Source organism: Littorina saxatilis, linkage group LG16 (assembly GCF_037325665.1).
Source record: "Littorina saxatilis isolate snail1 linkage group LG16, US_GU_Lsax_2.0, whole genome shotgun sequence".
Taxonomy (NCBI): Eukaryota; Metazoa; Mollusca; class Gastropoda; order Littorinimorpha; family Littorinidae; genus Littorina; species Littorina saxatilis.
In genome coordinates, this window is record NC_090260.1 from 24,277,646 (window position 1) to 24,290,598 (window position 12,953).

Below are 12,953 nucleotides of genomic sequence, written 5' to 3' on the forward strand. Positions count from 1 at the left end.
TGCACACACACGAACTTACAAACACACCCACACAAACAAAACTGCGAGCTCAAAGAGCCTATATAATTTACCCCTGGAACACAATGCGTTTATCAAATGCGTTTTTATTTAACGCTGCTGTCAATGAAAACAAACAGTTAGAGGCACACTCCTTCCCAACCATCTACCTGGTTTGTTTGTATTAGGGGTATTAAAATGCTAATTTCTCAAGCTTTCAACCAAAATCACGAACGTCATCAAACGCATCCGAACGGGAACAATTTGATGAAATGGGTACGAACCGACACCTGTTTTCGTCAAAATCAGGACGAACGGAAACAAAACTGTCCGATGCAAATGCAATACATCTTATGATTCACATATGTCCAATATCTCTCGTAGGCGTACTCTGTGCATTATATGACGACCATTGGAACACACATAACTTGTAGTGGGGGCCTGTTTCTCCCTGATCAAACGGATGTAACGAATAGAAACGCTTTTTGTACGAACGGAAACATGTTGTTTTGTACGAACTGAATCATGGGGTACGAACAAAATCGGTATGTTTTCAAAAATCAAGTGATTGTACAAAAGCAATTAGTTTCTATAAACTTCTGTTCAAGCGAAATATCGTAACAGGCAGTGGGTTTGGTGCTCAAGTGCTCAAGGGGTCAGTTTTGATTACAGAGCGATAAAAACAAGAAAATGTCTGAAAATCATGCAAAGCTCAAGCTGCCACGTTTGACCCGCGTGTGCAATCATAAGGTCGACTAGCACCTTGGTATTTATTGTACACATAGCCCAATGAATTTGCTACCTAATCCTTGCAATATATCACGAATGTGCGCTGAACACACGATTAATTTACCGCAATATGTTTCCTCGACCAAGTGCCAAAAATGACGCTGTACGAACGGAATCAGTTGACACACCGTGATTTAGAACTGTATAACATGCTGTCACTTACTTGTTCTTTTACTTCTGTGGACGGCGAGGCTGTAGGCGGCACGCTTGTGTGGTGTCACCTTGCTGTCAGCTAACATCGTCTCCGCTTCCATCTTGTGTGGTGTCGCCTTGTTGTCAGCTAACATCGTCTCCGCTTCCATCGTGTGTGGTGTCGCCTTGCTGTCAGCTAACATCGTCTCCGCTTCCATCTTGTGTGGTGTCGCCTTGTTGTCAGCTAACATCGTCTCCGCTTCCATCGTGTGTGGTGTCGCCTTGTTGTCAGCTAACGTCGTCTCCGCTTCCATCTTGTGTGGTGTCGCCTTGCTGTCAGCTGACATCGTCTCCGCTTCCATCTTGTGTGGTGTCGCCTTGCTGTCAGCTAACATCGTCTCCGCTTCCATCTTGTGTGGTGTCGCCTTGCTTTCAGCTAACATCGTCTCCGCTTCCATCTTTTGTGGTGTCGCCTTGTTTTCAGCTAACATCGTCTCTGCTTCCATCTTGTGTGGTGTCACCTTGCTTTCAGCTAACATCGTCTCCGCTTCCATCTTGTGTGGTGTTGCCTTGCTTTCAGCTAACATCGTCTCCGCTTCCATCTTGTGTGGTATCGCCATGCTGTCAGCTAACATTGTCTCCGCTTCCATCTTGTGTGGTGTCGCCTTGCTTCCAGCTAACATCGTCTCCGCTTCCATCTTGTGTAATGTCGCCTTGCTGTCAGCTAACATCGTCTCCGCTTCCATCTTGTGTGGTGTCGCCTTGCTGCTGTCAGCTAATATCGTCTCCGTTTCCATCTTCTGTGGTGTCGCCTTGCTGTCAGCTAACATCGTCTCCGCTTCCATCTTGTGTGGTGTCGCCTTGCTGTCAGCTAACGTCGTCTCCGCTTCCATCGTGTGTGGTGTCGCCTTGCTTTCAGCTAACATCGTCTCCGCTTCCATCTTCTGTGGTGTCGCCTTGCTGTCAGCTAACATCGTCTTCGCTTCCATCTCTCTTGGCGGTTGAGCGGAGGTTCTACTTTCGTTCGAACGTCCTTTACGGGGATTCAGTTTGGTGGCTTTGTTTGCGGCCATTCCACTGTGCTCTTTTTCAAAGGGGGGCAAGGATGTGCCATTGCCATAGCCGTTTGTCTTGCCGAGATGTGGTACGGGCTCTTTTTTGATCAGAATGTTCTGCAAAGACAGGGCGACTGCATCCATTTCTTCCTGGTCTTGCTCGAGGGGAGAAAAGGTTGTTCGCTTCCCTGTGACATCTTGTCTCCACGGATCGGGCGTGTAGCCTGGTACTTTCTCATCTTTCTGTGTGTGTTGAGACGCCGCGTCATTTTCAAACCGGTCTTTCGTTGAGGAAGCGGACACCGCCTTGTGTTCATTCTGCCCTTTCCTGGCGTGTTGTACTATACCCCCTTCATTCTGCCTTTTCCTTGGGAGTTGGGCTTCTGTGTGACAATGACAATGACAATGACAATTCTTTATTTTACGAGGGTAACAGAATAAGCATTGATATACTTTTTTGCATCTGGCCCTCGCCCTAAAGAGGGACTAAATCTACTATAATAACTACTACTACATACTTACATAATTAGTAAAACAGTATAAGTTTATGTACATAAGTGCATTATATGAAACAATGTAGTTTATAAATGTTCATGACAAGGTGCAAAGCAAAAATGTGCAAGTCAATTAGAATCAGAATACTATGCAATAGTACTTCAACTCTGCAAGACAATGGAAAGTATGCAGAACATTATAATTTCGTGAACAAAACTATAAATCAAAAGTGAGTGACTCTGTCCCAAAGGACATAACAATCAAGAATATATACTATTTTCATTGAATGGGATACATATTTGTTTTTGAAAGAATCTGTGCTGGTAGCTTCCCGTAAGGCATTCGGAAGAGCGTTCCAGAGACGGCCACCTGTGTCACGATCTGGTGACATAGACCAAGAAAGTGTCACTCAGTGGGGTGCCTTCTCTTGGTCAATTGCGACTGAAAGCGCCTGTGCGTGAGTCGGGGCTACACGGCAGAGTTTTGCTGACAGCGCAGAGCACGGATTTTGTGGCGCACGGATTTTTCGGGGATAATTCTGCTTTGCGAGGCAGAATTGTGGATAGCTGAACTTGATATGTGACAAGGTCAGTCACGTGTTATTGGCTAGGTGGTCTGTGAGAGACACAAGGACGGCGCACTTGACACTCAGCGGCAGAAGAAGAAGGATCGAATACGACGGTTTCTAGAGTATGATGGATTTCACCGAATAGAATATTCGGCACTCTAGGGGAACTTCAGCGAGTTATCACCTTCTCACTGCCACATGTTTTGCTGAGGACGAGTCGTCAAATCTTTCCTTCGTCGTGCGATGGTCTTCGCATAAGTATTCGACAAGGGGTTTCTGGATGTTGTTGTCACTGTTGACGAACAGAGGCCATTCCAGGGAGGAAGCGGGTTTTGCTTCCATGAGAGTGCTACATTCATAGGCTGTTTGAGGTAATAAATCATTATTTAACGCTGTTGACGAGTCTGTGTTTGTGGAATGAAATACTCTCTGTTGTTCTTTCCAGGTTAGCGCATAATTTGCTCTCTGTGACGCTAAAATACTAACCTGTATATGGTTTTTGCAGGTAGGGAGAGAAGGACGAAAAATGGCTGTTTTGTTGTTGTGGAAAGTCCGTTTGTGCAGGCCCACGTGCTCGATGAGATATGTAAAGATGACATGTTTAAAGGTGGAGGGTGAGGGGTAGCTGACATGTTTAGTGCACCGATGCTTTCTGTTTGCAGCTTTTCCTAACTTCTGTTCGGCTGCCTTTTGGGGGACCACGCTAACCAGCAAACCGGCTAACCAGCGAACCGGCTAACCAGCTAACCAGCGAACCGGCTAACCAGCGACTGGGTGCGGCGCCTGATGCCTCCACAGTTCCCTGCTTCGTCACCACGCTAACCAGCACTTCATTCGACGGAGCAGTTGTGGAGGCTAAAAAGACTAATTACAGGCCGTCCACCCAGTGGCCAAAGAAAGCTAAGTGCACCATGTCTTTGCACCCCGTTGACCACCGTTGTTATTTTTGCTATCTGTGATTATACTCGAGTAGTGACGACGTGGGGTGTGTGACACCTGCATGAACTAGCACTTTTGGAGCAGAACAGTCGTATTTTCTTATCTTTACACGGGATCAGCGTGTTACTATAATTTTCTATATTCTAACTGGCATTTTGTCAGTGACCACGGGTTTTTTACGTTTTGTGAACGTAAAAGAACATATTTTGAGTGAAGTCTCGAGGGAGGTGGCGAGTTTTTACATAAACAGGCGTCTGAAACTTATACTTTTGTTGTCTCTATTAAATTGTATGACTGCGAGAGTGGATCGTGGTGTGCCGTGTGGTTAGTTAGTTAGTAGTAACTAACCGTTTCATAATCACCTTAAGTGATATGGGTCATTCTCCAAAGCTGCGCACCGCCGATACCACTTCTAAAAATAGATGCAATGTGAACAAAGTTTAAAACTTTTTCCAATTTTTTTGTGTGCAGACTATAGAAGAATATTGTAAGAGACAATAAAGCTATTTTTGTTTCAAAATGTTGGTCTGTGTTTACTCAGTTGAATGAATGGTGTTCATTCGTTTGCGAAAATGGGTGGTCGTTTTGTGACATGAAAAAGCTGACTGAAAGTGTTGGTCAGCAAACTGAACAGAATCATTATAACTGATCGTTTCCAGCATAACATTATCATGTGATGTTACTTTTCTCATGCTGTGAAAGTTTGTTTCAAAAATATTTGTTAATCTTGCTAAAATTGGCATTCTTCTTTACGATCAACAACGTAACACTCTGTTTCCCACATGTACACGCGTTGTTTTGCAACTCTACAGCAAGCTCCGCAATCTGGGTGGTACTACCTTTTGTCTCGAACACATGTCTACTGTGTTCCTTGTGTGTACGCGCAATGAGAAACACTAAGGTTGAGCTAACAAAACATATTTCGTTGTGTAATGCTATTACCCAGTTTTGTTTCCAGTTTCTGATGTTACGTTGTTATCAAAACATTTTACTAGATCGTACAAAAGACAAAATATTTTAGAACTATTTTGACACACATTCCCTCCACTACCAAGCGGAAGGATATCATAATGCACTTCGGCTGACCACGCGGTTTACATCGCCAGCGAGATTCAGTTTGAATTTGGGTTCTCATTGTGTTGCATGTGTGACGTTGTTATCCCGACACTTCTGTGCTGATCTAAAGGTAAGTTTACAGCAAATTCTATGTATATAAATGATTATGCATTGTTTAAATAAATAACTGTATGATTGTTCTTTACGTTCGGCTAAGATGAGTGTGCTCTTGACTTGACAAAATACCGAACTTGATCTGAACGCAGTTTCATACTTGATTTCAGCAGTCAGTAAATGTTTGGATCTCCGGCGAAACTCTTTTCAAACTTGTGCTCCGATACTTTTTGTAACAATAGATAGCATTTTTTTGGTGCAGATTTTGCTTCTGTAACTTTTCAACAGTATTATTCATATACGCGCCTTGATTGAATACTTTCTTGCTTCGATTTAAAATTTCTCATCAACCTCGTAACGAGGAAGACCGGATGGCTGACAGTCTCCCGATTCTTTGTGACGAAGTTAGCCCGATTGTAGGGTAATCGGACACACAATCTTTTTCAGAAGCCAAACGTGTATCAATCACGGCTGTATTTTATGTTGTTTTTAACTGCAAAAAACTGTTCGGGAAACAGGGATGTCGTTAGGCGTCGGACATCGGACATATAACGTTTTTAGCCTGAGCGTGGTCATTGTCCGATATGTACTCCATTCCTTCGTGCAGCGCGATATTCGTTAATTTTCATTTCAAGATACAAATCTTCTAAAAGACCGAACGCTCTCGTGTTCAGCTGACACTGAAGTTGTCAGTGCCGCGTGCGGATCTTTTCTTTTGTCGGGAATTCCCGAACCGTTTGCGGTATGCGCCGTTTGGGTATAACCGTCTCGGTGCAGCGCACTGATCTAAAAATAGTGGATTCTTTTTAGATCAGTGCATGCTACAGGAGTACGGGAGACAACTCCAACTGACTAAATTTGTAGTCTGCTTTTGTTTTCGATACGAGACGAAGCACTGAATTATGCCGCTGAAAAAAAAACTAAAGCCTGCAAAAGATCAGCATTAGATCAAACCGATCATTTTGTTTGTCAACTTTTATCCAAATCATGCAGTATTTAATCAAAGTAAGAGCTCTGAAGTTGTTCATTTTGGTTTTTTTTTGTGGTTTCTTTGAAACTAAACAAATACAACATTATACGCACACTGTGTTGATGTATTTACTATATTATGTGTGTGTTCTACAGCGCTCGCGCGTGGGTGTGGGTGTGTGCGTGTGTGTGTGGGCGCATGACTTTGGAACAATTCCATGGAATGTGTTATAAGCTATTTGGCGCAAATTCATAATGTCCTATTACACTTTCTGAAAGCGGTCAAATGTCCTATTGATGCTGAAGAACTCAGGACATTTGTTCTATAGGTATGAATTTGTAGCAACATCCCTGGGGAAAAGATGGGTGATTTATTAGTGCGGTTGAAAATGGCCTCACAAGATCTCGTTCGTAACTCGCCGTCGGAACCGTTAGAATGATGTTCTTCGTTACGATGTTGAAAAAGAGTCGTCAAAGTCGCTTTACAGTTTCGTGCAAGTTCTTAACAAGAAGGGCAAAGCCCATACGACTCACATGCTTGACCTTTACATGACCTTGACCTTCAGGGTCAAGGTCAAATAACTAAACCTAGCAATGACATCATACACTAAGAACTGCTTTACACATTTTTCCTACCAAAATACATGTGACCTTGACCCAAGGTCAAGGTCATCCAAGGTCATGCAACACAAAGCTGTTAATTCAAGACATAGGAAGTACAATGGTGCTTATTGGCTCTTTCTACCATGAGATATGGTCACTTTTAGTGGTTCACTACCTTATTTTGGTCACATTTCATAAGGGTCAAAGTGACCTTGACCTTGATCATATGTGACCAAATGTGTCTCATGATGAAAGCATAACATGTGCCCCACATAACTTTTAAGTTTGAAACAGTTATCTTCCATAGTTCAGGGTCAAGGTCACTTCAAAATATGTATACAATCCAACTTTGAAGAGCTCCTGTGACCTTAACCTTGAAGCAAGGTAAACCAAACTGGTATCAAAAGATGGGGCTTACTTTGCCCTATATATCATATATAGGTGAGGTATTGAATCTCAAAAACTTCAGAGAAAATGGGAAAAATGTGAAAAATAGCTGTTTTTTAGGCAACATGAATGGCCCCTGCGACCTTGACCTTGAAGCAAGGTCAAGATGCTATGTATGTTTTTTGGGGCCTTGTCATCATACACCATCTTGCCAAATTTGGTACTGATAGACTGAATAGTGTCCAAGAAATATCCAACGTTAAAGTTTTCCGGACGGACGTCCGGACGGACGGACGGACGGACGGACGGACGGACGGACGACTCGGGTGAGTACATAGACTCACTTTTGCTTCGCATGTGAGTCAAAAACGGCAGTGTTTATTTCACTTCTTTAAAAGACATTTCTGCATTACTTTCGGGCAGTCGAGATGCTACTTTTTTGCAGCGTTGTTTTGATTTGTGTTTCTTCATTGTCAACGTCACGCGGACCCGACTCGTCGCCATCTTTGTAACGATGCTGATGCGATGTCAAAAGATTGCCGTGTGCTTGAATCTTTTTTTATTTAGCCTTTTGATTTCAAAGAATAATCCGGATTTTTTTTCTTTGTGTATTGTTCTGAAAGTGCTGAACCAGTCGCCTGTCTACCCTGCCCCTAACCAGTCGCCTGACGGTCCTGCCCCAGACAAGTCACCTGTCTACCCTGCTCCAGACAAGTCACCTGTCTACCCTGCTCTAGACAAGTCACCTGACGGTCCTGCCCCAGACAAGTCACCTGTCTACCCTGCTCCAGACAAGTCACCTGTCTACCCTGCTCTAGACAAGTCGCCTGACGGTCCTGCCCCAGACAAGTCACCTGTCTACCCTGCTCCAGACAAGTCACCTGTCTACCCTGCTCTAGACAAGTCGCCTGACGGTCCTGCCCCAGACAAGTCACCTGTCTACCCTGCTCCAGACAAGTCACCTGTCTACCCTGCTCTAGACAAGTCGCCTGACGGTCCTGCCCCAGACAAGTCACCTGTCTACCCTGCTCCAGACAAGTCACCTGTCTACCCTGCTCTAGACAAGTCACCTGACGGTCCTGCCCCAGACAAGTCACCTGTCTACTCTGCTCCAGACAAGTCATCTGTCTACCCTGCTCTAGACAAGTCGCCTGACGGTCCTGCCCCAGACAAGTCACCTGTCTACCCTGCTCCAGACAAGTCACCTGTCTACCCTGCTCTAGACAAGTCACCTGACGGTCCTGCCCCAGACAAGTCACCTGTCTACTCTGCTCCAGACAAGTCATCTGTCTACCCTGCTCTAGACAAGTCGCCTGACGGTCCTGCCCCAGACAAGTCACCTGTCTACCCTGCTCCAGACAAGTCACCTGTCTACCCTGCTCTAGACAAGTCACCTGACGGTCCTGCCCCAGACAAGTCACCTGTCTACTCTGCTCCAGACAAGTCATCTGTCTACCCTGCTCTAGACAAGTCGCCTGACGGTCCTGCCCCAGACAAGTCACCTGTCTACCCGGCTCCAGACAAGTCGTCTGATTGTCCTGCCCCAGACAAGTCGCCTGTCTACCCTGACACAGACCAGTCGCCCGACTGCCCTTCCCTGCCCCCTTCAATCTCGCCAACCAATACTTCTCAAGTGAGTGAAGGATGCTTCATTGAAGTACCTTTGCTTGGTCGTCAGAGAACTGTCTTTTTCTACGCCAAAGTTATTGACGTTGACAGTAGTGGGGACCTGCTTCTTCACTATCTGAAGCTGAAGCCAGACACTAACAGTTATGTATGGGCAGACAAGGCATGGCTCCCTGCCAGCAGCGAGCAAAAAGCTGTTCCAGCACCCAGACTAGCCCCTGGTCGAGGCATTGCATTTGTTTTTGACAACTGAATGTTTTTCAGCCACATTAACTGACATTTCATACTGACTTTTTTGTACATTCTTAGTATCACTTTTTTGTATTTTTTTTTACTTTGACTTTCAAAAATTTCACTTTGCCCTTAGATTTTTTTTCCTTTCTTATTATTGCAAGTAAATAATGGATAAAACAATATGTGTTATTAACATATTGTTGTGTGTTCCTTTCTTGGACTTGGATTTTGATTTTGGTTCACTTTCATCAGCTATTTCAAATAATTCTCAGTTGAGTTGCCTTTGGGGTTCCATGCTACATGCTCATCAATATCTATTTGTTCTGATACTATTTTGCACTCTTGTTATTCTCATTACTGTTGGGGGAGTAACACTGGGAAATGTAACCAAAAAGATTAAGAGTTTGAAGGAAAGGAGTTCAAGTTTCTTGTGTAGAGAATTTTTTTCTGATTTTTATTTTTGACTTTGGCCTCAAAATATGTTTTCTTTTAATCCTAATTTTGCATTGAATTAATGAATAAAGCCATTTATATTTATTAACCTGTTGTTCTGTGTTAGCTTTTTGACTTGAATGTTGACTGTGGTTCATTTTGATCAGATAAATCAAAGTATGCTTTGCCGAGTTGCTTTTTGGGTTCCATGTTACATCGGAGATGGTATTGCATAATCATCAATATCTATTTAGATAAAAGTAATTTGCACCATTTAAATTATCCACACTGTTTGGGGAGTGATACTGGTAAATGTTGATTAGGAAATGTTACAAAATATTAACAGATACTGTTATAGGAAAAACAGAATTGGTGTTGTTTTCTATTACAAAACTCACTTTAAAGTTTTTTTTCTTATTTTTTTTTCTTTCAAGTTTTACTTTGGGAGGGTGTTGAGAGTAGTTGTTGCAGCAAAACTGCATAGAACAATGTTAAAAAAGAGAGAAAAACTGACTTTAAGAGATGTTTTTAGTGTGATTTTTGTTTCCATGTTACACGCGTTATTTTGGTCATTTATGAACTTTGTCATAACTTTATGCACAAAGTTATAACTGGATTAGCTTTTTTTTTACAACATCATGTGAAGAACATTTGTATCTTTCTATTTACATCTCATTTGAACTTTCTGGTGGGCATTTAATTTTTGACACCTATGTCACAGTATGAGACCCAGCTTTAGAGAATGACCCATATATTGAAACGTGACAACCTGAATAAACTAGACTAGACTTAAATAAGTCTATCCTAGGAAGAGGAGTGTTAAATTTCATAAGGTGGTGTGAATTCTTTAAAGAGAACTTTGAACAAATGGTTTGGGGTAGAGTTTCGGATATAATTTTATGCATAAAGATTCCTTTGTTAAAAAGCAGTCTTGACTTTAGAGGTAAGATCCCTAAATGTATGTAGTCTAACTCTGTGAGGGTAGTGTGCTTTAGTAATACTACTTTTAGCGCTCTTTTATGTAATCTGCTAAGTGGTTTTAAGGAATTTTCACTTGCTGAGTCCCATAGAGTGGATGCGTAATCATAAACAGATTGAATATGAGCAATGAAGAATAACTTTCTGGTGAGGCAGTTCGGCAGTTCAGGAAGTGTTTAATTCTAGATAAGAGATACACTTTCTTTGACACCACTTTACTAAGTTGCTCTATAATAATAATAATAATAATGGTGATTTCTATAGCGCTTTCGAACACACAAAGCGCTTTACAAAAGCAATAACAACATCATTACCAGAATGACGCCATTGACGGAATAGAACACAATCATAAACACTTTACAACAAAAACCAAAAACAAAACATAAATGTTACAAAAATCCAGAGGCTCTTACAGGAACGAACTCTCAGTATACACAACAATTATGATGCACACACACACACACACACACACACACACACACACACACACACCCATACATGTCCACACACACGCACACACACACACACACACACACACACACACACACACACACACACACACACACACACACACACACAGTAAACATTGTTCATCCGAAAAGTGCACATTCACAGGGTCGCGACAACTACATCATCATAGAATGCTTCTCTGAAGAGGTGAGTCTTGAGATTTGCTTTGAAAGAAGGCAGAGATGGACTGAGACGTAGAGACAAAGGGAGTTTGTTCCAGATATGATCAGCTGCGACTGAAAGACAGCGGCCACCATGATCGTCCCTCTGATACTTAGGAGCTTTGACAAATTTATTTTGGGAGGCAGAGCGGACAACCCTTTCAGGATTGTTTTTCTGCACGAGATCGGACAGGTACTGTGGAGCAGTGCCCGCGGCAATTTGATAGAAAATGCAGCAGATCTTGTATTTAATTCTTTGTTCCACTGGAAGCCAATGTAGCTGTTTGAGTAGAGGCGTGACGCTTTGTTTCATAGGTGTTCGAAACACGAGTCTAGCGGCAGCGTTCTGGACTAGTTGCAGGGGCTTGGTGACAGATTTGGGACATTCAGCGAGCAGTGAATTACAGTAGTCTAATCTAGAGAGTATGCCGGAACAGACTAGTCTTTTGGTTGCGTCTTCGGTAAGGTACTGTCGAATGGAACCTATACGCCGGATCTCCATTCGCGCTGCTTTACATGTTTGGACTACATGCTGTTTCATGCTAAGATCTTTGTCAAAAAAGACTCCGAGATCACGGGATGTATCCGAGAACTTGATGTCAATATTGTTCAAAGAGATGGCCTGTGGGAGTTCTGAAGTAGACTTAGCTTGGGTAGGGGTGGAGTATGAAAAACGCATGGCTTCAGTTTTGTCGTCATTTAGTTTGAGTTTGTTCTCTTCCATCCATGCCCCGACATCTCTCACACACTCCTGTAGCGACAGAACCAAATCTGGGTACTTGTCATGTGATGCGGAATGATTGATCTGCGTATCATCTGCGAAGATTTCGTGTAGCACACAATGTGGGTTGACCAAGACAAGTTGTTATCGATATTAACACCCAGCAGTTTGTGATAGTCGACTTTTTCCACTATTTCACCATCTATCATTAAAGCAGGACCAGCTGAACAAATATTCTGGCGTTTTTGTCTTGTTGTTATGACCATATATTTGGTTTTCTTTGGGTTAAGAGACATATGGTTTAGTTCAGTCCACTCTGTCAACTAGTTTAAACTCATTTGAAGTGATTCTGATAAGCGAGTTAAATTTGTGTTGCTGGAGTGAATTGTGGTGTCATCTGCAAATAGTTTGCATGCATTTTTAATATGTAGGGGGAGGTCATTAATGTATATAGAGAAGAGGAGGGGTCCTAAAACCGATCCTTGTGGTACACCGTATTTTACTTCTTGTATGCTCGACGCCGAGGCGTTTGTTAGTACAGTTTGTTGTCTGCCAGTGAGAAATGAACTAATAAGTTTGACAGTTTCGATTCCGACGCCATACAATGCGAATTTTCTCAGTAATAACGTGTGATCAATAACGTCAAAGGCTTTAGCAAAATCACCTGCACCACAGAATTCATTGTCGTTTATTTTCTCCAGCCATTGATCAACAAGAGAAACTAAGGCAGTATGGCAGGAATGGTTAGCTCTAAAACCCGATTGTTTAGGGTGAAGTAAATTGTTTTGGTTAAGGGCAGAGGTGGCACGGAATTTTAACAAACATTTGTTCAAAAACGTGTTTTGGGTTTTTGTTTGTTTCAGGTACTTTGAACATCATAGAATCACTGTGTGTTGTTTATTTTGTCAATTTCATCGTTTATTTTGCAATAAAGTGGTGATTTTCAAAGTATGTGTACATGTGTGAGTGCTGCAAGTGTGAGAAATTGCTGAACAATCTATGTTTTCAAGTCCTTGCTACAACCACGATTCCCCGAATAAGCTTGGCAGTAACACATCGAACGGTTGAGCGGGAATTCCCGTTTTCTGTGAACGTTAAAAATAGACATGAACAGTCCGTTATTTCCGTATAACGGCCGGATCGCGCATCAACTTTTTCAGACAGTAATATGAATATTCATGAGAACA

General features: G+C 42.6%; 1 protein-coding gene across 1 annotated transcript in view; it reads right to left on the bottom strand.

The window, feature by feature from the left end:
* Positions 1-12,953, bottom strand: part of LOC138949936 (uncharacterized) — a 251,406-nt gene that overhangs the window by 209,306 nt on the left and 29,147 nt on the right. Inside the window, exon 2 of the mRNA XM_070321720.1 lies at positions 950-2,356. Within this exon, the coding sequence (XP_070177821.1) occupies positions 950-2,356 (1,407 nt within the window). The remainder of the gene's footprint in view (positions 1-949; positions 2,357-12,953) is intronic.